The 24,076-nt window shown below is 31.5% G+C and overlaps 1 protein-coding gene across 31 annotated transcripts in view; it reads left to right on the top strand.

The window, feature by feature from the left end:
• Positions 1–23,634, top strand: part of LOC107444895 (cell adhesion molecule Dscam1) — a 143,955-nt gene extending 120,321 nt beyond the window's left edge. For all 31 annotated transcript variants that reach the window (XM_071178224.1, XM_071178215.1, XM_071178220.1 and 28 more), the window contains 8 exons: positions 136–300; positions 2,349–2,419; positions 8,805–9,042; positions 11,418–11,519; positions 14,409–14,591; positions 18,249–18,416; positions 21,924–22,101; positions 23,341–23,634. In XM_071178224.1, the coding sequence (XP_071034325.1) occupies positions 136–300; positions 2,349–2,419; positions 8,805–9,042; positions 11,418–11,519; positions 14,409–14,591; positions 18,249–18,416; positions 21,924–22,099 (1,103 nt within the window). In that variant the 3' untranslated portion in view covers positions 22,100–22,101; positions 23,341–23,634. The remainder of the gene's footprint in view (positions 1–135; positions 301–2,348; positions 2,420–8,804; positions 9,043–11,417; positions 11,520–14,408; positions 14,592–18,248; positions 18,417–21,923; positions 22,102–23,340) is intronic.
• The last annotated feature ends 442 nt before the right edge of the window (positions 23,635–24,076 follow it).

Raw genomic sequence — 24,076 nt, 5'->3', positions numbered from 1 at the left:
ATATAAATTTTTAAACTTGTTTAATGAGTTTTATATACTTGCAGCTTTTGCGCAGTAAATAAAACTTATTAATTTTCTTCTTTTTTCTGTTTTTTCTTTATTGGCCTATATATATATATGTATATGTTTGTTTAGGGGCTTCGCATAGACTTCAGGAACGGAGTGTACCACCCACCCAGACAACCGTTCTTCTGGGAGATCTGCAGCCAGGTACCACCTACCTGTTGAGGGTGGTCGCAGAGAACGACGTCGGAAGAGGAGAATCTTCAGAACCCTTCAAATTACGAACGGAGGAAGAAGGTCTTTCATATCCTTCTTTTATCAGAACTAATTAAAATTTATGCACGATCATGGTTAAAGACGTTGAGCAAAATGATATAAAATAACTTTTTATCTGATGAACAGATTTTGACAAACAATCTTGATTACCCAAAACCGCAAAATAATGGAATATACGTGAATTGTAATGTTAGTTTCAGAATGCTTTCTAGAAAGCGTGACATTTTCTCTAACTAAATGAATAGTTACTAGTAATTAACTAGAAAATAAATATGCTATTTAATGACGTATTCTTTAAGTTGAGAAGTTAAACAAAAAGGGTATTGTCTATGCGTTTGCATTCCCTTTTTTTCCACTTCACAGATTTAGATTTCACTGGTCTTCAAAATGTGGGACACAATTTGGAGGAAAGTCAGATTTCCTTAGTTTCGTCCGTAGAGGGATCTGCATTTCGATGTTTTTAGGGTTATTTTGTTAGGATTAACTAATAAAGATAATTCGGATTCTTATCGGATCAAAGATAAATCGGAAATCGTTGTGAAGAAATCTTCAGAAGAAGGCATTGGCCCACATTGGGTTGTCTGGCCAACTATGATGATGATGATGAGGGTTATTTTGACATTTTACGTTTTTGCTCGTATCTTGAAATATATTTAATTTCGAGAAATTTTTAAAAATACTTACACAAACTGAAATCTCAACAATTTCTTAAAAAACTATAACTTTAAGAAAAAACTTAAACTGGGTATAATAGTGTTTATTTCGTATTTATTTATTTAATTTACTCTACATTCATTGATTGATAAAGGTTATTTTGTAATCAGGTAGCTCTATCGCCGAGTATGTTTATTAATATTTTTCTATAGTTATGAAACAGCAACTCTGAGTGACCTTCTTAAAAATCGCTTTTTTTTTCCTTCTGATTTCAACCATCATCTTATCAAATTGATATAAAAAAGAAATGACGTTGTTTACCAGTAGTGAATGTATTTATAGATTGTTATTTTCAACTTATAAATCTTTGTGTTTTGGTAATTGAAAACAAATAAGTTATCATATATTCAGCAACAAAAAAAAAGTGTTGAAAATTTTAAATTTATAAATTGTATATATGTTACCTACATTTTAATGTGTTGTTTATCACGTACTGCACTTTCGATGAAACGAAACTGTTTGCTTGAAATGAAAATCACTAAACAATCGCAATCCTGTGTTTATTCTGCAGTTTTATAATTACTACATATGTACAGGGAGTGGACAAAATAATGAAAACACTTCTATACTAATATATTTTTTCGTATTTCTGTAGAAATACTTAAAGAATCATTTCGTAACTTCAGAGGTGTTTAGATCATGCGATTTCTCATACTTATAAATGAAGTTTTAAGCTTTTAGAGGTTTGAGGGACCGACAGTAAATAAAAAACGGAAAATAGTCTTTTTGAGCACTCTGTGTCAAAAAAATGTAGCAATAAATTTGCAACGTGTATCAATTAGTTTGTTTATTATATGCAATAATTGCACAAAATTTCGGGCATCACGATTAAGGGGATATTTGATAACGATGATAAGGGGTTTTACACAAATTTCATATTGTACAATTAAGTAAGATTTATTAAAAATGACACCGGCATTGGTGTATAAACGTTTATTGTAAGGTATTACTATTTGTTATTTAATTTTGTCTTATGATACAAAATAATGTTTTTAGATAACCCCTTATCATTTTGAGTTTCTCTTAAAAAGTACAAAAACTACTTAGAAAATTGCTTGAAAATAAATTAAAAATTGCTTTGAAAATGTTCAAATCGACCTTTTCTTTTAATTGCCAAGTAAGGTTTTCTATAAAATTAAGGAAAATAATTTTCAACTTTTTCCCGCGCATGAGCAGTATAAGCAATACAATCAAAATCTATAGTGATATCAGATTACCGACAAAAAATTTCTTAGAATTGCATTTGTTCTTAATACCTTATCACAAATATTTCCTATATTGTGATGATGCACTATTTGAATATATATCTTTTAGTATAACAATTATTATTACTCAATGGGTATATTTTATTGCAGCCCCTTCGGCACCCCCAACTGACGTCACAGTTATTGCAACCGGACCGACCAGCGTCTCAGTGACGTGGAAGGTGAGATTATATGTTGTATTGAACACGTGATTGAATTGCAATCATTTTTACTTTCTTTCAATTATTGTCTCATACATCCCATATAATAACGATTTTAATATTTTGTTATTTATTAATTTCAATTATAATTTTCATTAATCAAGAATAAGAGGGAAATTAAAAAATGACTTTGTGTTCACACTATTAATGGAGGTTAACCCTTTCAACCCGAATGGGACATATACGTCTCAAAGATTAAACTTTATTCCTTCACAAATAAACAGATCCCAATTTTTGCAGAACAAATACTTTGATGCACTTATATTATTTCCATTATTTATTCCCACGCAATGTATAGGTATTTTTACAATATTCAAGATGATTGGGACATATTGTCCGAGGAGATTTCCAGGAAAACTTTATACTATACTTATTTTAATATGTCAGCATTAACATTAGCTGCTTTTCATACTTAAATTTTAATGCAGCAAAAGTCGAAAGGGTTAAGTATTTCCATTGTTAAAATTGAGCATTTTATATTAACTTATCAGATTCTATGTTTTAGGAATATTTATTAGTTTTCATTTGTTTATTTATTTATAATTATTTGTGTTTTTTTAATTATTTACTATTGCTTTTGATTTGTGTGTATTTCATAGATTTTTATTTGTGTGACTTTTTATACATTTCTTTTATATCTATAAAACATTTATATGATTTAGCTCATAAATAGCAAAACTAATTAAAAAATATCAATAAAATTTATAAAATGAGGTTTAATTTAATAATTCTTCCAGGCATATTTAGTCACATCCTGAAACTTTTTTGATTACTTACTTTCGACTACAACTAATCGATTACTTCTCTTATTAATTGCTATGAAATGAATTTTATTTGCAAATCTCTTAGCAATGTAAAACTTTAATTTTTGATACTTTTATTGCATTTTAATTTGTTATATTTCAAGACAACTATTTCAAAGTTCTAAAAATAAATTTTCTAAATATTAGGAAAAAAAATTCTTCTAATAATAAATTTTCTTTTCAAATGAAGGGTTCTTTATCTCACTCGTTCTACATGATTCACAATGCATTGCTTCCAATTTCTAATCGATCTTTTTTGTGCCAATTCCATTTGATTTTACTTAAAAAATACCTTTAAAAAATAAGTAATATATACTCTCAGTTATAAAAGACGAAACTTTATGCTTTTGAATTACCTTCAGAAAAAAATGCATCGTTAATCCTATAAATTAATTTTGACTAAAAGATGAGAGAGTAAGATATCATTTATTCAAAAATGGCGAAGTCCAAAAAAAAAGTTGTCCTCCAAAAGAGGGTTGGGCAGAGAAAAAGTGATCATTTGCAGTAATAATTGATTGACAAAGAACAAGACAAAATAACACTCTTAACATATTTAAATAGATTAAAAAATATTATTTTGAAAATATTATTATAAAATATTATAAATGGCATGTTTGAGGAAGAATTGTATTAAGTCTAAGATCTATATTAATAAATAATAAGACTATGATGATTATATAACTTATAAAACAAAATAGATCAAAACGTATAAATATATCTGTCCAAAATATCCATATATATATATGCAAAATCTCAGTAGCTTACAGAAACTTAGTTACACCCCCCTGCAAGAATTATAAATGTGCTCTATCTTAGACTTTAGACAAAATTATAAAAAGAGATAAGAACACTGTGAAGAAACATTTGGGAACTTATAATCATTCATTTTATTTTAATTTAACGATTTTAATTTAAATTATTTTAATATGAATTAATAATCGCGATGAAAAGGCGGAATTTAGAAAAAATTACCAAATTCTAACACCATGTTTACTTACAGAGTAACAGCATTGAAATGAAATTTATCTTAATAATTCCAGGAAATAACTCACTAATTAAGGGTTATTTTTATTTATAAAGAGAATTATTGCATAAAAGATTATAATAGTTTTTTTAATATGTTCAGGTGCTACTGCGGGCCGCAGGTTGTGCACCCCTATTAGTGTTTTGTTTTTTTAATCGTGCGCCCTCTCTCGCGGGGGTGTCATTTAGGCCACTGCAAAATCTGCTTAAAAATTAAACTCCTGAAATATTTTACATTTCCTTCGAATGAACTAAATGATTTTTCTTCGTTACGTCATCACTTCATTTCGTATACTAATGAATGTGAATTGCGATCTTGTCATTTTAAAACGCTTCCTCGTAAAACTGTTGTTGCGTCATTCAAAATAATTATTCAATCTTCTTGAAAAAGCATTTAAAATGTAAGTTTTCTAACGGTACATAAAAAGATACCGAAAAGGAATATTGCTAAAATTTAAATATTTATTATCTAAAGTATACGACTCATTCTGTGTTTTGATATTCATATTTTAACTGTACCTAATTAAAAACCAGTTCTCTAAATAAAAACAAATAAATAAATATGCAGCACTTGCGGCTGTTGTCTGGATCACCTGCGAGAACTACTTTTCCTCGCAGCAGCACTTGCTCTCTTCAAGATAGAAAGAAAGAACAGCTGGTTTTTCCCTCTTCACGTGTTCTATTGATTTTTTTCCTCCTTACTCACGCTCAATTCGGGTTACCACACTCTTCTCCATTCACATCTGCTGCTGCATCCATCGTCGGCTGCATTCTCCGAATTCATCGCCAATATTGCCAAACACGCTAAGCCTAATCACTACCGATTTAATAAATAACATCCGCCCTTTACTTGAATGTGGCGTGAAAGAAATTTGTGCTTCTTCCTCTAACTGTTATGGAAATGAAAAAAGAAATTTTTGTGTATTTATACACATTCATTAAACGCGTCTATTTTTATTTTAATGTTCTTGTGTTTATGAGTAGATAAATTCATTTTCTTTGCTCATGTGTTGTAAGAAATACGATTAATTTATGAAACGAATGCAAAATTGAAAGACTTTTACAATGACTATTATTTATTTTATTTACCGTATACCTCGGTATGTAAGTCGATTCCTTATTTTCGATTATGAGGTAGCAAATTTCTGACATGTCGGATGTGACAGCTGAAAAAAACAAATATAAAACTTTCTAAAATATAAGAATAAATAAATAAAAACATAAATGAGAATTAATAAGTCTACAAAATTTTCTCCACTTAAAAATGTTTCACGTTATTTTTTTTTCTGGATATTTCCCTTAAAATAAAGATTTAATAACGTTACTGAGTCCGTCACAGACGATGTTCTTTAAATTTGTAATTTTATGGTATGTTTTAAACTGTCATATTTTATGAAATATTCTCGAATCTTAAATTTTTCTCATTCTTAATTCTTTTCTTAACATAATTTAAAATATCGTTTCTAAAAAAAAGCTTTATATGTGAGGAAAATGTGATGAGACAAAATGTAAAATTAATTGATTGTGATAAGAGAAGATGCAAAATTAATTGATTGGGGATGAGAAAAAAATGCAAAATTAATTGATTGTGATGAGAGAAGATACAAAATTAATTGATTCTGATGAGAAAAAAATGCAAAATTAATCGATTGTGTTGAGAGAAAATGCAAAATGTACATATTAGAAATAGTTTTTGAAAGGGATAAATTTATACAGAATTATTTACATCTATGTTATTGCTTGTAATGCACGATCGATATTTCACGATCAACGAATGTCCGACTTTATCGCTGGTGTAGAAGTAAAGTCTTATACACCGATGTATACGCTACTAGTTTTATTTTTTATAATTATTTATAACGAAATGTTGCAAACAAGCAAAAAATTATGTTATTATGGATTATAAAAGATTTTATTTTATAACCGTCGTTAAGCAGCCGACCATTTTTTTTCCTTCCTTTTTTTCCCCTTTTTCCTTATGATTACTCATGTGCAACTCCTCAGTCTTGTAATTATTAACTCAATCCAGAAGACAAGGGAACTCCTGGATCAAGTATTGGGAAAAATGTTTGGAAAGACTTTTTGATGGAACTAACTCGCATTTGCGTTACATAGACAGGAAAACCGCGAACACCTCCCTAGGTTTGGCAGACAGCTAGGGGACTCGAACCCATGATCCGTCTACCACTGAGGATATTTTACGTCAGCACTGTGGTCGGTGCAAGCCAGATGCGCAATTCGTATCGATCAGTCATCGCTGGGATTTTAACCCGGTTAACCTCATATAAAGGTTATTAAAGATTAACAACTATTGATATTAAAATACTGTGTAATTAATATTCTACATATATTCTTTATTAAAAATAATTCTTCTAAAATGGCGTGACGCCAGAATTTTGACTCTCACTGTGTGCAAAGGGAAAAAAATCTTTATATTTCGTTTGCCACCTCTAAAAACTTAGACTTGAGGATGAAAAAAATGCCATTAATGATAATGACGATAGCAATTAATGTCGATTGTTAAACTGAAATGATGTTAATGATGACAACAATACTTAAAACTATGTTATTGACGATAATGAAACGCAAATGATTACACTGGATAAGCAATTTACTTTTTTTCTCAATTAACTTTTATTTTATGCAACATCTCTTATGATGCCGATTATGAACATGCTTACATTTAAGTTCGAATTCGAAGAAACACTATCGCAAAAAATTTACATAATAGTTTATTGCTTTTTTTTTCGACTCGATGTTTTATCGTTCACACTACCACTGTTTTACACTTTTTAAAGCACAATTAAGTTTTTAAGATAGTATGTCGTTACCATAGTATAAATATAATTATGCCTCACAATTTTTTTACGAATAGTCATTAAAAAAGTTTGAAAGTATCAATTGGGTATAATAGTAAAAAAACACAACTACTTCCACTTAGTAGGAATAACATTTACCATGACGCAATGCTAAATTCTATGCCACTATCCACATAAATCAATTATTAATCAAAAATCGAATATCAATTACTCTTCTTTATAATGCAATAAAATCTGGCGAGCAGCTATTTAAACGATCAAACACTTCGTTTGTTTATTTGTGGCTTGAAGTTAGGCTCGCAGAAAATGTCGTTCATGGGTTAAATTTAGTAGGAATAACACAACCTGTGACGTAGGCTATATTATACCCAATTACGATCTTTAAAAAATCTATGCCCCCCCCCCGTTTGGGCTCCAGTGTTCAGGACCCTAGCAAAAGCAGGATCAAGGATTAAAAAAAAAAAAGAAGGAAAAAAAAACTTCATAACCGTAACTTTTTTAATAAGGAGAGAAACAAATAACGTGACACAAGAAAACGTGCAATAGCGGTGGAATATTTGTGAGTAATATGATTTAGTTCACTTCATTTTTAAAAGTCATCTAAGGATAGTATTATCAAGCGTAATGTTTATAATTTAGCAATGATCACTAATGTGTTTTTGTCTCTCTGAAATTTACCTAAGCCACTAATATTTACGGTCCAATTTAATTTTTTACTGAAACTTAAAAAAAAATTAATAAAATAATTATGCTTTTTGTTTTCTTTTAAGAAGTCTTTTAACTTGTCTTTAATATGAGATAGCTTATTTACCTCACAGATAAAAAAAAAAATAATGAAGCTGTGGAAAATTTAAAATAAATAAATCGTTTTTTATTTAAATATATCAANAAAAAAAAAAAAAAAAAAAAAAAAAAAAAAAAAAAAAAAAAAAAAAAAAAAAAAACATTTTAATGCATCTCCTAACATTGTTTATAATTTTTTTTTTCTGTCGCGAAACACCGTTTTTGCTACCAGTGTGTTCCGACTTGCGAACGAACCACCACCAGGTACCATAATCAAATCTTAAGAGTCTTCCTTCGATAATGCTCGATTTTATGTTGAATTTATCAAATTCACTTTCTCCGGATTATTAGCTCTTAATAAACTTCTTAAATGAAGTATCTTTCGAAAAAAAGAAAAAAAAACGATGGAAAATTCGTTTAAAATAACCGCACTAACATAGCACTTTGCTTTATTAGATATGACACGTAATAATTTTTGAAGCCTTTTTTCTTTTGTCTAAAAACATTTAGCAATCAAATTATGAAACACTAGCACTGTTTTTCGAGTTGAAAAGGTTTCATTAGTTACAGAGTGCCTTTACACTTCGGTAGATTGTAGAAGATGGGAAAACGTGACATCAATAAAGCTGAAAGGTCATCGATATAAGTTTCGGTTGTTTTATGGAAAATTTTGACGTATCAAGCCCTTTCTATTTGTTCTCATGGTATTTCAATACTGCCCTTATATAGGGCCAATATTAAAGAATCTATACATCCCAATATTGCAACTGTATAGGACCAATGTTAAAGAATCTATACATCCCAATATTGGTTCCTTGGTGCATGTTCATTGGGCCAACTTTGAGCCCTACTAGGGTCAAGGTAAAATTGTTGGTATTGATTTATTGTGATTTAATATATATGTATATATTCCGATAGGCCCCTCCGCGGGAACATTGGAACGGCCGGTTGTTGGGTTATTACGTGGGCCACAAGCGTCACCAATCTATGGAACCGTTTGCCTATCACACAGTGCCGGCTGGAAGGTCCACCCACGCTGACTACAGGCTGACCAGACTTCAAAAAGCCACCCGATACTCGGTGGTTGTGAAAGCTTTCAATTCTGTGGGATCAGGTCCTGAATCTCACGAACTGCTTGTCGAGACATCTGACAAAGGTAAAGAATCATATCTTCTCCCATCTAAACTGTTTTTCTGAGTTAAAATGTGAACACTTGAATAAAATTGTGAGCCAAGAGGGCTCAGTGGTCAAGAGGTATAGTTCGTTCACCAGGAGTCTGCACTTGGATCCACCTCCTCGGACGCAGAATTCCAGCGCGGAAGCAGGAAAAGGAACATCATCGACGTCTTTTTCAGACACTTACTTCGCTTTATCATCTGCTATTATACCTTTCGTTTCTCTAGCTAATTAAATATATTTTAAATTTAAAAACTGCTGTTTTCCCAGCAAAATGTCTCAAAAAGGACAAACTATTCTCTCAAAAGAGAGAAATATCATAAGAAATGGAGCTAAATATCATTAAATTAATGAACTATTTTATGCTTAAAAATGCAGATAAAGTTTCGAATCGCATTTATTCTGCGAAAAATATTTTGTCTGCGTCAAATATGTCGATAAAATCAGTCTTTCTCCAGTGTTTGTGAAAGAAATTAAAAATTCAAATTAACTTTTTGACTTTTTAGACTTTAGTCATACTTTAGATTAACAACTATAATTGCTGAAATCGGGGATTGTTTTGAAGCAACGAAGTTTGCATTTCTAATAGTTTCTATTACATTTTGGAAAGAAGATTAATTTGTCACAGGTATGGTACAGGAAACTATTAATGCCTGTAGCATCAGGTCACTGACTTGCATTTTAATAATTTTCACCCTTTTCACTTTTATAGTTCGGTGTTTTCTTTCATTTTTGCTCCTATGTTATAAATCTACTTCGCTGCTTGGCGACTAGCAGGTGTGGCGTAGATTTATAACATAGCAAAAATGAAAGAAAACGCCGACTAAAACAGGGAAAAGGAAAGAATAAAATTTACTAAAATGCAAGTCAGTGACTCGATGTCACAGCCTACATGAGTTTTGTTTTGTATTTCAAGTTTCTTTTATTTAATAATGGTATATGAGACATGGTAATTCTTTTCAAAATCGGCTTAACTGGTGATCATATACTACGGTATTTTATATGAAGAGAGCTTTATGACTCCAACGGCATTGATTAGCATGAACGTGATATCATTTTAGTACTCTCGTATTAGTTAGTACGTATACGCTATCTATAGTGCGTACACTATCGAAGCCCGTGCCTCTTTAGCCAATCCCATCCTTTTACATGTTTTACATAGCCAATCCCATCCTTTTACATTGCATAATGTGTTTCAAGGAATGCGTGGGGAGAGTAGTTATCGCCCATGCCAATTTTCATCAATCAAAAGGTACCTTAAGATTGAATCGAATTAGCATGTCTTATATGCTAGTAAATTAGTGTTTAATAATTTTAGTGGTAGTTACGCCACAATACTCCCTCACCAGAATTTTATCAGAGATAGAATTCGATGAACAGATATCACTAGTTGCCGTATTTGCGAAAGACCGGGAAAGCTATATTAAATTAACCGAATTTTGAGAGCTTGTGGTGAGAGCTGTATTGAGTTCACTGAGTTTTGAGCGTTTGTCGTCAGAGCTGTATTATGTTCACAGTTGTGTGTGTAGTTCCTTCCTGTGTTGCTATTAGCAGCCGAGTGTGTGCGGGATCCCGTTTTGTGTAAATGAGACTGAGAAGCAACAGAGCTAGGAAGATGACGCAGTTACAAAGTCAACTTTTCAATGTGTACTGTCAACTTTTCAATGTGTACCAAAGTAGCACGTCAGCAGGTCACCAATGTGGGAAAAGGATCTTTCGACAATGTTAACCTTCATCTATCGAAAGGTACCTCAAGATTGAATCGAGTTTGCATGTCTTATATACTAATGAATTGATGTTTGATAATCGTAGTGGTAGTTAAGCCGCAATACACCCCAACCAGAAGGTTTAATCAGGAATGGAACTCGATAAACGGATACCACTAGTTGCCGTATTTGTGAAAGACGGGGCCAACTGTATTAAGTTCACCGGACTTTAAGCACTTGTGGGGAGAGCTGCATTAAGTTCACCGAGTTTTAAACGTCTCTCGTGAGAGCTGGCTGTATTAAATTCACGGTTTTGTGTTGTTTCTTCTGTGCTGCTATTAGCAGTCGAGTGTGTACAGAATCCCGTTCTGTGTAAATGAGACTGAGAAGCAACAGCACGAGGACGATGACACAGTAACAAATAGCAAGTTAACTTCTCAATGTGTGCCATCCATCGAAGTAGGCGTGTTCATAGCACGTCCGTAGGTTACCAATATGGAAGAGTAGAAATCGACAATGCCAACCTTCATCTATCAAAAAGTACCCCAAGATTGAGTAGAGTTACCATGTCTTATATACTAGTGATTAGATGTTAAGTAATTGTAGTGGTAGTTAGGCCACAAATATATGATATTATTTGTATATACAGACAGCCTGAAACCCCCTCACCTGTACGTGTCTGAAACAAGTGACACCGCTGCTCTATTAGAATGGGAACATCCCAGAGACCTGCCAGAAAATGTTTTCACACGTAAGTTTTACTTTTTTTTTCTTTCGTTTTTTTGCACACTTTTACAGCAATTTACTCTTTTATAAGTAATCTAAGAAAAAAAAGAGAGAGTTCAGGTAAAGCTTTAATTACTGAAATGCATTGTGATAATTTGCTTAGTAACTGGTACTGCATTGTGATAGTAACTGAAGTAAGATGCATTTTCGAAGCTCTGAGAAAATACAAAAAAAGCAGCAGTTCAAGTGCCTTACACTAAAAAGCTACAACTGTATATGTTGCCGTGAATAACCAAAATCAAGAGAATGTCGACTTTCACTGGTGAATGTCAACAATCACATTGTCCCTGTGGTGAATGTCCGAAATATTTGTTATATCCGATTTGATATTAATTTATTCGTTGATATTATCCTTCAAATTCGATGTTTTAATATCACTGAGAATAGATTAGGAGAAACATCAGTTTTCGGAATACCTGTTAAATGCATACCGGGCAGTGGCATTTGACCTTAAAAAAGCAATGTCGGGCATACCGGGCAAAAATATGTCGGGCAGTGGCACTTAACTAGACCTAGTATATATTTCGGACATTTACCAAAGTGACTGTTTGATTGTCAACATTCACCGGTGGAAGTCAACAACCAATCATTTCTGTCATGAAGAACACGTGACACGTGACCCACATGCCGTGAGGAATTATCTGGACTTTAGAACGGACTAATAACTTAGATATTTTAAAAAAATTTATTAAACTTTACGTCATTTTTCCATGAAAAATTTTGAAAATCAGTTTTTGCAAATTTTTATGAGCCCAGTTAATGTAGCTGTGGAATAAGTCTTAAAATGTTAAAAAATTAGACCTCGAATGATTTTCATTTTTACTAAAATGTGGATATTGACGTTTTGCGCTATTTTTTCTGTTCTTATTTATTTCAAAATAAGCATAAAGAGCTCTGGTTACAGATAAGCTATACTTGACCTATCAGTCATAAGTCAACTGTTGCTTTACTCACAGCAGTTATGAAAATAGCATGTTATTAGGGAAAAAAAAGCTTCATAAAAACATTTCAAGAAAAATAAATTCATAAAAATACCGACAATAGCATTTTCCGTGAATTCATTGCAAGAATTCCCTCCCTAAATAAACACAAACTTGTTTACCTCCTTCTAATGAATCAGGTCGTTATAGAGTATTCAACAATTCACTCTAGAGAGGAGTTACATCTCAGTAACGTAATTTATAAGAGTTTGTTTTTCCCATTTTCCTCATTTTTTGAACATATCAATTGTTCGTCTTTTCGATTTTCGCTGAGAAACCACACTGAGAAAAAAAAAAGTATGGTCACAACTACTAGAATATGGTAAAATTTACCGTGTTCCTGGTAATAGCGCTCCTATAAAATACGCCTTATTTTACTTTAATTAAAAGTCATATTTTAACGTACACTGACTAAAACATTTGTAACCTACACGCCATCTTCTTTAACCTCCGTTTAACGAAATTCGCTCTATAGTGAATTTAAAAGGAAAAGATTACGGAGGGGACATAATGCACCCATTAAATATTTATTAATGACTTGTTTTCCAGTGGCGCCATCTATGGCCTAGAATTCGACTTCTGCCACATACATACGTCACAGCCCGTTTTACTGGGAAGACACATTCACACACCATCCATCGCAATTTTGAGCTGACAAGGGTACGATTTATCTCCGATCCAGTACCCCTAGAGGTGTTGATTTGTTATGGGAACTTAGAAGACTTTGTGAACTCAACAGATTTAGCGTACACCAATCACCATTTTGTACACGGGGAGTCTTCTGTCTGCGGGGCTCGAACTCACGTCTTCTTAGACATAGGCCCAACACCCTACATTCCAGGCAATGAGACTTAAGAAATTGTTTCCTTTTATTGCTGATGATAGTATTCTTTCATGCATGTTGGTCATGGAAAATTATTCTGGACTCCACTTCAACTCTCATAGAACAACTTTAAGAGCTTCTGAACTCTTCATATTATAATAGCTTTAATTCAAACACTAACAGTTTTATTCTATTTCCACAACGTAGAAAGCCCTACGTCACAAGATCAAGTTTTGCATTAAATAAAGAAAACAGATTTCAGTAATGGTCATAGAGCCAACATAAATTTCAATATCACTGTCTACATTTCTAATTTTGAATATATATATACTCAGATCCCCTTTCCTGAGCTATATCCCTCTTGACGCTTTAATGTTAATTTTACACTTTACTTTTTGCACTTTTGATTCACATTTTACACTTAACCTTTCATGAGTGAAGTGCTTCATTTATTTCTTATTGAGCCTAAAGGTATGTTTGCTAACTGCAATAAGTTTAAAAAGTTCCGGCCTGTTTAGGAAATGCAAAAGACCTTTTTAATGAATCTGGTGCAATTCAAAATGACGGCTCTTAACATAGTCGGATTGTATATTGTGTTTTTAGAGAGTCGTTGTGGCTCAGAGCGCTCGCCATCCAATGAGGTGCACCGGGTTCGAATCTCAGCGATGGCTGGTCGATACGATTTCCGCATCCGGCTATTACCGACCTAATTGCTGACGTAAAATATCCTCAGTGGTTGACGGATCATGGGTTAGTTAGTTAGTAATCGTGGTTTTCCTCTCCATGTAACGCAAATGCGGGTTAGTTTTATCAAAACGAAGATAAATTTCTTCCAATACTTGATCCTGGACTTCCCTTATCATCTGGATCGGGTTCAAAATTTCAAGGCTACGGAGTTGAACATCGGTGTTTGTAAACTCTAAAGATTGGTTCGGTTGTTTAACACAACCGAATGAATAAAAAAAAAATACAAAATGTGTTTTCAGAATGTGTTTCCTTTTTTATCGAATGAATTTAAGACATTGTGATTTTTTTTTCTTCTCAACCATAGATTATATGGTCTACTATAGACCTGGATCAGAAGGCAACTGGCACAGTGTGCACGTTCCTTCGAAAGATAAGAAGTTCAAGCTGACCTCTTTGGAGAGCGGCACCAAATACCAGGTCTATCTGACCGCTTACAGCGAATCGGGAGTGTCGGATCCATCTGATACACTCACGCTTCTAACAGAAGGTATTCATTTTCTCACTTTTATTCTCTTTTTCTACTATAATAACCACAAATGTATTTTTATTATGTTACCGTCAAAGTGTATAATTAAGTTGTTGTTGTCGGCCATTAAGGCAGAAGGGATACGATTGTTCTTGTTTTCCAATGGCGCCATCTATCTAGAATGAGACCTCTGCCACACCCATACGTCACACCTGTTTACAGGGTGGACTTACATCCATTCATTCATCCACAGATCGTAATTTCGACCTGAACCAGCGAACGATCAATCTCCAATTCAGTACCCCCAAAGGTATAATTTGTTATGGAAACATGGCTGACTTTGTAACCCGACAGATTTAATGTGCACCCGTCACCATTTACTGCCCAGGGAGTCTTCGGCCGGCTGGATTGAAACTCCCGTTCCCACGAACGGGAGTCCAGCGCCCTGGCAACCAGGCTATCCCAGTCCGTATAGTTTAGTTATTTCATAGTATTTCATGAAATATCCAGACAAGTCAGTTAAAATACACTGTCAGAATTTTCTATCTAAAATTATGGTAAAATAACCGGAAGTAGTATGTCTATCCGATTTACCGTAAAATTTACGGAAAAAATATTTTTTTCCTTTGCGATTTTGAAACCATTTATAACTAAAATGGTTTTAAGACCATGAATTCAAAACTTATGGGATTTTTAACCACTTACAACTAGAATGGCTTCAAACATGGCTAGGATTTTCGTTGGGTAATGAGCATTAGAGAGTGCAGGACACTGGAAATTCTTCATGGGCATGAAGGATTCTTTTGAGTTGAAAGGAATGGAGGAAATATTGTTGTATCAACGCTGGAACTCGAACCCCAGTTCTATCGATCATGAGACTCTCCGATTAGCCTTCTCGGCTATAATATGCATCCATTTACAAGGCACTAAGTGGCTTCATGAGGTGGGCTTAGTTGCTACGATAAAATTCTGGTTGTTTGACCAATAATATGTGAAAGCAGTAAATAAACGATTTTTTTTCACAGTTAGCAGTTTGATTACCTAATTATTTATGGTGATTTGTCTGTTTTTTTTAATATGGTGAAATAACAAGAAAATAAATTGTTATTTAACCATCTTTTCCGAGAAATATCTAACAGTATATACAAAATTATTGAATTCTTCAATTTAACTAGCTTTTCTATGAAATAACTAATGATAGACCATTAAAGTGAAAACTAAACAATTTCAAAATTATTTTATAAATTAATTGATCATAAATAGCTGAAATATCTCGAAAAATGCATTTTATCTCTATTGCGGATGATTAATTGATAAATAATAAGGAAAAACAGATGATATAATGTTTTATTGCTCCTATCAATAATTACGTCAAAAAGCAACCGAATTAGTGTACACACATCATTACAAAGCATCTATAAGCGATTCAGATAACTAAAATGCAGCTAGAAACCGGTTCTAAGAAATTTGCGAGTGCCGTATTCCATTCTCTAACGATCAAGTAATCGTTATTCTACAGAATACCTATTGTTATTTCATGAAATAACCTATTTATTCTATGAAATAACGGATGCACTTTAGCGGTAACAAATAGATTCATTACATTGTATGACAAAGTGTTCATAACCACGAAATTCTTTGCATGGACATTTCAAACACTTTTGCTTTTCACTATAAATTGAGATGTCATTTTTCAGTATGCACTGAGAATAAGGTAGCATTTACCGTGGCTCTATGAAAACATCAATAAGTTCTGTAATGATTTTGATAAAGCTTTAGTATTGATTTGTGTAAAATTAACAATAAAATATGGTTTTATAATGTGCGATAAAAATCTAGATTGAATTGGTCTTTTGTTTAGATAAAAAAAAAAACAAGTTTGAAACAAAACATTATACATTTGACTTGAATGAATTAAAAGTTGAAAAGTTACTTGTTTAAAGGTCCGCGTTTTATTGTTATTATTCAAGCAAATTTCATTCATTTGTGTAAAAGGTTTGGTACTTATTTTGGCTACAATTATTGATTATCTATAGCATTTTTTTTCCCTATTTTTTAAACTTTGATCATTTAAGAGGATGATTATATAATTTATCCCATATATGTTCATTATTGAACTAATCCATATAAGGAGTGTTCAAAAAAAATATCATTAAATAGCTTTTTATCCATTATCTCTTATTTTATTTAATTTTTTTTAAGTAATTACTAAAAACTTTATACCGTGATACGTTTTTCTTCTTTTATTTTTGGCATACTACACAGAGTGTCAAATACCCTTAAGAACTACTTTGTTTATAGCTTAAAAGACAGTGTAGAAAAAACAAATAAATAAATTGAATGTTTTTTTTTTCCTTCTAGAGAACATTAAACCTTTGCTTCGTAATTTATGCAATCTAGTGATGACATTCACCGCAGATTGCGATGGTTGTCGTAAGTGGAAAGAGAAAAGGCAGGAAATACTTATAAATTGCTTACGTCATTTTGTCTAGCGAATTCCTTTCCAGGGAGAACTTGATTACAGTCACGTTAAAGGGTTACTGGGGAACACTGAAATCAACATTTGACGTTCATAATAACATCATTTTAAGATGTGGTAAACCAAGCAGTGACTGCGAAAGTAAATATATATATATAAGAATTCGATTAGCTGTAAATTCAGTTTCACAAATATCGAAGGAAAAATTACAATGTTAAAAAGTGCATTTATAAAATGTGAGTGGGCTAAAGTCCCCTCTACCCCCACCGGTTTCGCAGTCCCTGAAACCAAGTACAAATGATTGTATATATTTAAAAAAAGGAAATTGGAATATCTATTAAATTAATTTGTAATGGAATTAATTTTCTATCTCGAGGTGGCGTGTCCTATGAAAAATGTCTTAAACCTCCATTGAATCATCCAATCACGGCCATGAAAATAAACTGCAACCGTTTTGTTTTAGCCCAGATTTTTAAAAAAAAAAAAATATCCTTAGAATCGGAAATTATTTATTATTTCTACACTGTAAGCTATAAGTTAAGTTGTAATTAAGGGCATTTGACAATCTGTGCAGTAAGCCAAAAATAAAATTTTTTAAAAAATAGGAAAAAGGTATCAAGATATAAAGCTTTTGGTTATTATTTTTTTTAAAAAATATTGAATAAAATAAAAGATAACGGATTAAAAGTTATAAAACAATGACATTTTGTTGCACAATCTTTAATATAGATTGGTTCAATGAATGAACAAAAATGCGATAAATTATATAATTATCCTCTTAAATGATCAAAGTTTGTAAAAATGGAAGGAAAAAAAATGCTATGTATATTAATCAAGAATACTAGTCAAAATAAGTACCAAATTTTCTACACATATGAATGAACTTAATTTTAACTAGTTTATTTAAGAACTTAATTTTAACTTTAACTAATTTTTGTATTTAATAATTTCTGAAACAGAAAAAATATGTATTTTTAGAAATAAGGTTATGTAAAGAGGATGTATTCTAAATAACAGCGCAATTTTTAAACGAGTTTAAATACGATAGACATCTTTATCAGCATCAATATTATTTATTATATTAAAATAATTATTTATTTTGCCAAAATAGGGGATATATTGCCAAAAAAGACATCCCTGATTTTGTATGTGTTTTTGCATTTCATTGACCTGACCTTGTACTAATATCTTTCTTTCAGGCAAGGCACTAACGCCATCTATCGTTAGCCATCATGGTGACACGCCATATTTTCTAAAACTACACTTCATAGTACCAGTAGCGGCATCTATCGTCATTATAGTTATAGTAATTGTAGTAGCCTGGGTTTGGGTAAAGAAAGCTCAATTTAGAGATGAAAGAGAAGCAGGTATTTTACAAATACTTAATTTATTAAAATATTAAAAAGAAATTAATTTTTTTAAAAAATTAAGATGGAGTGTTTATTTTATACCTATGAATTATTTTTGTTATACAACTTAAGGAATTTTTATTATAATAATTATAAGTTTTAATTTAATCGCAAAGCGCACATTTTGCTGCAAAATATTTAAAAATTTTGATCAAAACGAAATGTAAAAAATATTTATGAAATTTACGACGCTTTTATTTTGTGTGGAAAAAAAATTTTACATTAAAAATTTCTTAAATATTTTATTTTCTCTACAATAACATTTTCTTTACTATTTTTTTAATATCTTTCAAATTTTATAAAAAAAAAAATTTTAAAAATAAGTCTTTTTGGTGTTTTTTTTTGTTGACAACGTTTTAAATAATTTTTTTTAACGAAATTTTGCCTTATAGCATGGCATGGTATACTTTTTTAAAATACATATTTTCTAATTTTTAGAAATATATTAATTTTTTAAAAAATATTTTATAAAAAAAAAATTTTTTCATTAGTTTTGAGAAGTATTCATCTTATTTGTAAATTTATCTTTAATTATTTTAATGAAATCAAAGAAAAAGAGTATCTATTGCTAAGAGTAATCTTTTAGAATAAGAATTTCATATTGAAGTATTGTTTGTAAAATTATTTTTGTTTTTTTTTCTGTTGCACTTTATGTGTGTATTAGTTTGAAAAATTTCAGTCATGTAATCCTTCACACTCAAGTAAAACTTTCAATCAAGTAATACCTTTGGGACATTGTTTAGTTTCATTGCATTTTTCCAATAATTTCTAACAAAGTTTTAATTTTTAAAAATAAAAATAAAAAGATCTCACATAGACTTGTATCGATTTTGATTTTCTACAATACAGATAGATATGGTATAAATAATTTTTATACCAACCAACCAATTATTTTGTGTCAATGTTACCTCTAAACTGTATAATCTGCAAACTAACTGTATAATTTGCATATTACCTACAAGGCACTTGTTAAAGCGGAAATCTTTGTTAAAACATTAGCAACATTTTCTTATGCTGTAATTGATACACACTGGGGGTTCCGTGTTCGGCTGACCACCTGACCGGGACATCTGCTCCTGCACCCCAGAGCCCAAGGTCAAGAAAACTGAGATGGGCCCAGTAGGGCTTGGCCCTCTACAGGCTGTCCCGCCACTGAGTTTAGTTTAAATTGATATAATGTTAATTATTTATTTTCTGCTCTCTAAAAAATCAAGTTACTTCAATTGTTGATAGAGAGTAGTAATGGTATAATGTTCGCCTTCTAATGAGGCAACCAAGATTCGAATCCCAGCAATGACTGGTCAATAGGAATTTCACATCCGGCTTGCATCGACCACAATGCTCACGTAAAATATCCTCAGTGGTAGACGGATCACGGGTTAGAGTCCCCTTGCTGTCAGGCTAACCATAAGAGGTTTTCGTGACTTTCCTCTCCGTGTGACGCAAATGCGAGTTAGTTCCATCATAATGTCCTCCACGAATGCAAATTTCACTCTATACTTGATACAGGAGTTCCCCTATCTTCTGGATTGGGCTCAAAATTACAAGGCTACGGAGTTTAACATTAGTCGTAAACCCCAAAAAAAATTGGGTTGGCTGTTCAAAGACAGCTATAAAATATAAAAAATTGTTGATAGAATCAGTTATCAATCGCATTTAAAAGCTATAATACAAAGAATTAAACGGTTTGAAATGATATTACAGTTAAAGAAATTAACATAATGTCCTCCTGGGTAATTTATTTGTTTTTCATAATTTGAAGAATCAAGTCAATAAATACTATCAAACAATCACCATATTAATAGATAGAATGAAAGAAACAAATTTATGAAATTTGTTCATAGGGAAAGTTTTAATGTATATATTACCAAGATAAATTAGGGAAAGCTCTTGATTCTGCACTTTAATGGTTTAACCTAATCAGTCTGTTAGTAATATGCATATTATGACTTTCGAGCTTTAGTGGTCGCGTACATATTTGACTTGATCTCGAATTTAATCTGTGATATTGGTTATTGAATATTTATTTAGGAATTTTTCACCTGGATCTCATTAACTTCTTTATATTATTTACTGTAAATATAGATGAAAGCATGATTATCAGAAGTAATTAAAAATACTTTTCAATGTATCAGAAAAATAAAAAGAAATTCATGAATCATATTCATGAATAAATTTACCTAAGTTAAGAAAGAAAATTAGCAAGTATTATGCAGAATTTTAGCAGAGTAAAGAATTTTCCTTTTTATGACTTACATTGTTATATAGGTGTTATATATTGTTATTATTATTGCATAGTTATTCTTAATCTATATACACTGTTATTTATTACATATTGTTATATTATTGAGTTTGTATATTGGTTTCTTGTCTCTATCTCTTCAAAGAATAGTGTCAGTGACGGGTGAGCGAATTAATTTACATGCACTGAAAAATGAGAAATTTCGTGTAATATATATATATATATATATATATATATATATATATATATATATATATATATATATATATATANATATATATATATAATAAATAAATAAATACAAGAAAACACTAAGAAAGTTAAGAAAAACAATAAGTTTCATTTATTGCGCTTAAGCTGCAAGTAAACATCACTCATTAGATAAGTTCAAAATGAAGAATAAAACAAAGAAAAATTATAGACATATGAAAAAAAGGGGGGTGGGAAATAATAAGTAAAAAAAATAGCAAACAACATTTTATTAAAAAAAAAATGAAATGTTAATTAAAAAACCGGATAAAGAGACGGAAAAAAAAAATAATAATCTTTTCTTCAGCCCACACGATTATATCCGCAAAGCAAAGTGCTTTCTGATATTGTATCAATAAAGCCAAAGCAAAATATATTAATACAATAGTGTGAGGAGCACTCAAAAAAATTTTTTATAAAATAACAACAAATAAAAAAGATCATAAAAAGTAAAAATAAGTATATATATATATATATATAAAATGTTCACTTAGGTTCATAATGACGTTTTAGCTGACGTCACACTTGCGATAAGATCATTTTGCATTTTCCATTAAAATTTCGTTGTTGTTGATAATATACGTCGCACTAGAGCTGCACAATGGGCTATTGGTGACGATCTGGGAAACATCCCGGAGGATGATCCGAAGACATGCCATCACAATTTTGATCCTCTGCGGAGGGGATGGCACCCCCGCTTCGGTAGCCCGACGACCTGCGCTTAAAATTTCGTGACTCAGATTTTAGCTGATCATACAAGAAGTTGCGAAAAGAAACCTTATAATTACCTAGAGTTAAGATTATTTTCAACTTGATACTAACTTTATGAAAGGATGCTTTGAAACCTTAAGTCAACCTCGATTTAAGTTTTTTATATAAAAGGTTGTTTTTTTGACTTTGAGTTTGATGAGTTGATTTTAACTTTGAGTTTGTTTAAGTTGAGTTTTTTAACTTTGGATTTGTTTCTTTTGTAGCTCGGGTGTCTTTGTACGCCGAAGCCTACTATACTTTGCCCCACAAGACTGCCTATTTCCCTCCTCAAAATGCCGGTGGATCAGGTGTAACGGTTGCTGGAGGTCCAGTTGTACCATCAGACGATGCTTATGACATACCGTGGGACATTCCTGTAGCAGCCAGGCCCAAGCAATAGAGGTATATTTAACTATTCCATAACAATTCTGTTAATGATTATACTTGTATTTTTCGAAATTTAACATTGTCCTAAAAAGTGACGTCAAAACAATAAATGCATTGTTTTGTTTTTTTTTCTTCTTTGCCATCACGTGTGTAAATGAAATGAGCTTTCACAAATTTTGAATACCGTTCTCCTAAATGAACATCATTATAGGAGATACCATAATAACCCCTTCACTATTAATCCTATTCACTTTAAACATGAAGTGACCATTTCTATAACTAGTGTATAGTTTGTCTAAAATAAGAACTTCTCCAGACATTCGTCTGGAGCTGTGGCGGTAACTATGGTAACGAGGAATGACTTTTTTAAATAGGGGTGCAGGGTCACTGTTTTAGAGTGGTTTCTGCTCGGGTCAGCGAGAGACAGGAATATCTTTCTTCGGTCTATTGTGTTAGTCCGAAATTGAAGCTACCCTCCCTAAAATGCACCATTCTTGTTTCCATAGTACCAGACGGCCTAAGACTTTGTGACGGGAGGAGTTCTTAGCTTAGACAAACTATATTATGAATTTCTATAATCTATGTTTAGATTGCCGTTCGAATAAAAAGGAAAATGGCGATATTATACCGTCTTTGATATCAAATTTTTGAATAAGAATTTTCAAATTAATAGATTTCTTGTTTTCTGGATGGATAACTTTACTTTCGACAGTCATTTCAAACTATTATTTTATTTTCGTTTTATAGTTTAAATTTTTTCCGTTATAATCTTTCATTAATGATTCTTTTGAGTACTTCTCTAACGAATACTTCATTATAATTTTTACTACTTGTCATCTTGTTTTTAATGGGGAACCATGGAGGTTTAGGGGACAGAGTACTCCCCGCTCAATCCCAGGTCCAGGTTTCGTGCATGATAAATAATAATTTATTTTGTGAAATAAAATATTATTTTTCATGCACGAATCTTTTTTGCGACTCAATGAGTGTAATTTAAGCATATTTCCATGATAATAATACCACGTTTTATAAAATTTCTAAGTTTCCATAAAACGGGTCAATCTTATGTTTAGTAATTTATATGTTAAGTTCACAATATTATAGTATTGACATGAATGGTTTCAAATGAAAATCGAAAATTGGCAATCAATTTAAAAGATACAAACATAGTTTTTTCCTCATCATTCATCTTTTACATTTTTTCTTTGGTGTCTGATTTTCTGCAAACATAATTATGTTATTTTTCTTTTATAGGTATTTAAGTGCAATCATCGAACAAAACGAAAAAAAAAACTTATTATACTACTTATGAAAATGCATTTTCTACTATTTTGTAAGGAATTATTAGTGAGTGAAGTGTTCGTGCATTTTGGTGTCATTATTTTTAGCGTCAATTTTTCCCATTTGTGCATTTAAAGAAGAAGAAGAAGAGTTGTACATATTTGTAAATGTTTCATTTCATTCATGTGATTGTCTCTACTTACTGCATTCATTTTTCTTTTGTAAGAAATGCTTCTTCTCAAATAAATGTTTGTATTCGTATTATAAGCTTCTTTGTAACCATTTTTTTCCCACGGATTATGACTGGGCAATATTTTCGATATCTGAGACGGAAAATTAACCCTCTATAAAAAAAACAAGCCGTTAAAAAGGGGCTGCGAGTTTTTTTAAGTGAAAAACAATAGTTATTTTTATATGCAGGATTTGTCAAGAAATACCTGAAAAATTACAAAAAAAATAATGAGTTGCAATGTTTTGAAGCATAAAATCTTTTATTTTTTTTTGTCACTTAACATATCTGCAAGAACAGAAAAAATAAAATTGTTTAGTAATTTATTTCAAACTTAATGATCCCAACAATATGAACATGAGACGAAATGTTTTTCTAGACGCCCTATCTACAACTATCTTTAAATGTTCTGGTACCGCAGTGGACACGGTTCCCAGTAGAACACCGAACCCAAGCATCTCTGGTTGCGGTGAGTGCGCG

Source organism: Parasteatoda tepidariorum, chromosome 3 (assembly GCF_043381705.1).
Source record: "Parasteatoda tepidariorum isolate YZ-2023 chromosome 3, CAS_Ptep_4.0, whole genome shotgun sequence".
NCBI lineage: Eukaryota > Metazoa > Arthropoda > Arachnida > Araneae > Theridiidae > Parasteatoda > Parasteatoda tepidariorum.
Note: the sequence above shows the minus strand (reverse complement) of the source record. Positions and strands in the feature narration are given on the sequence as shown.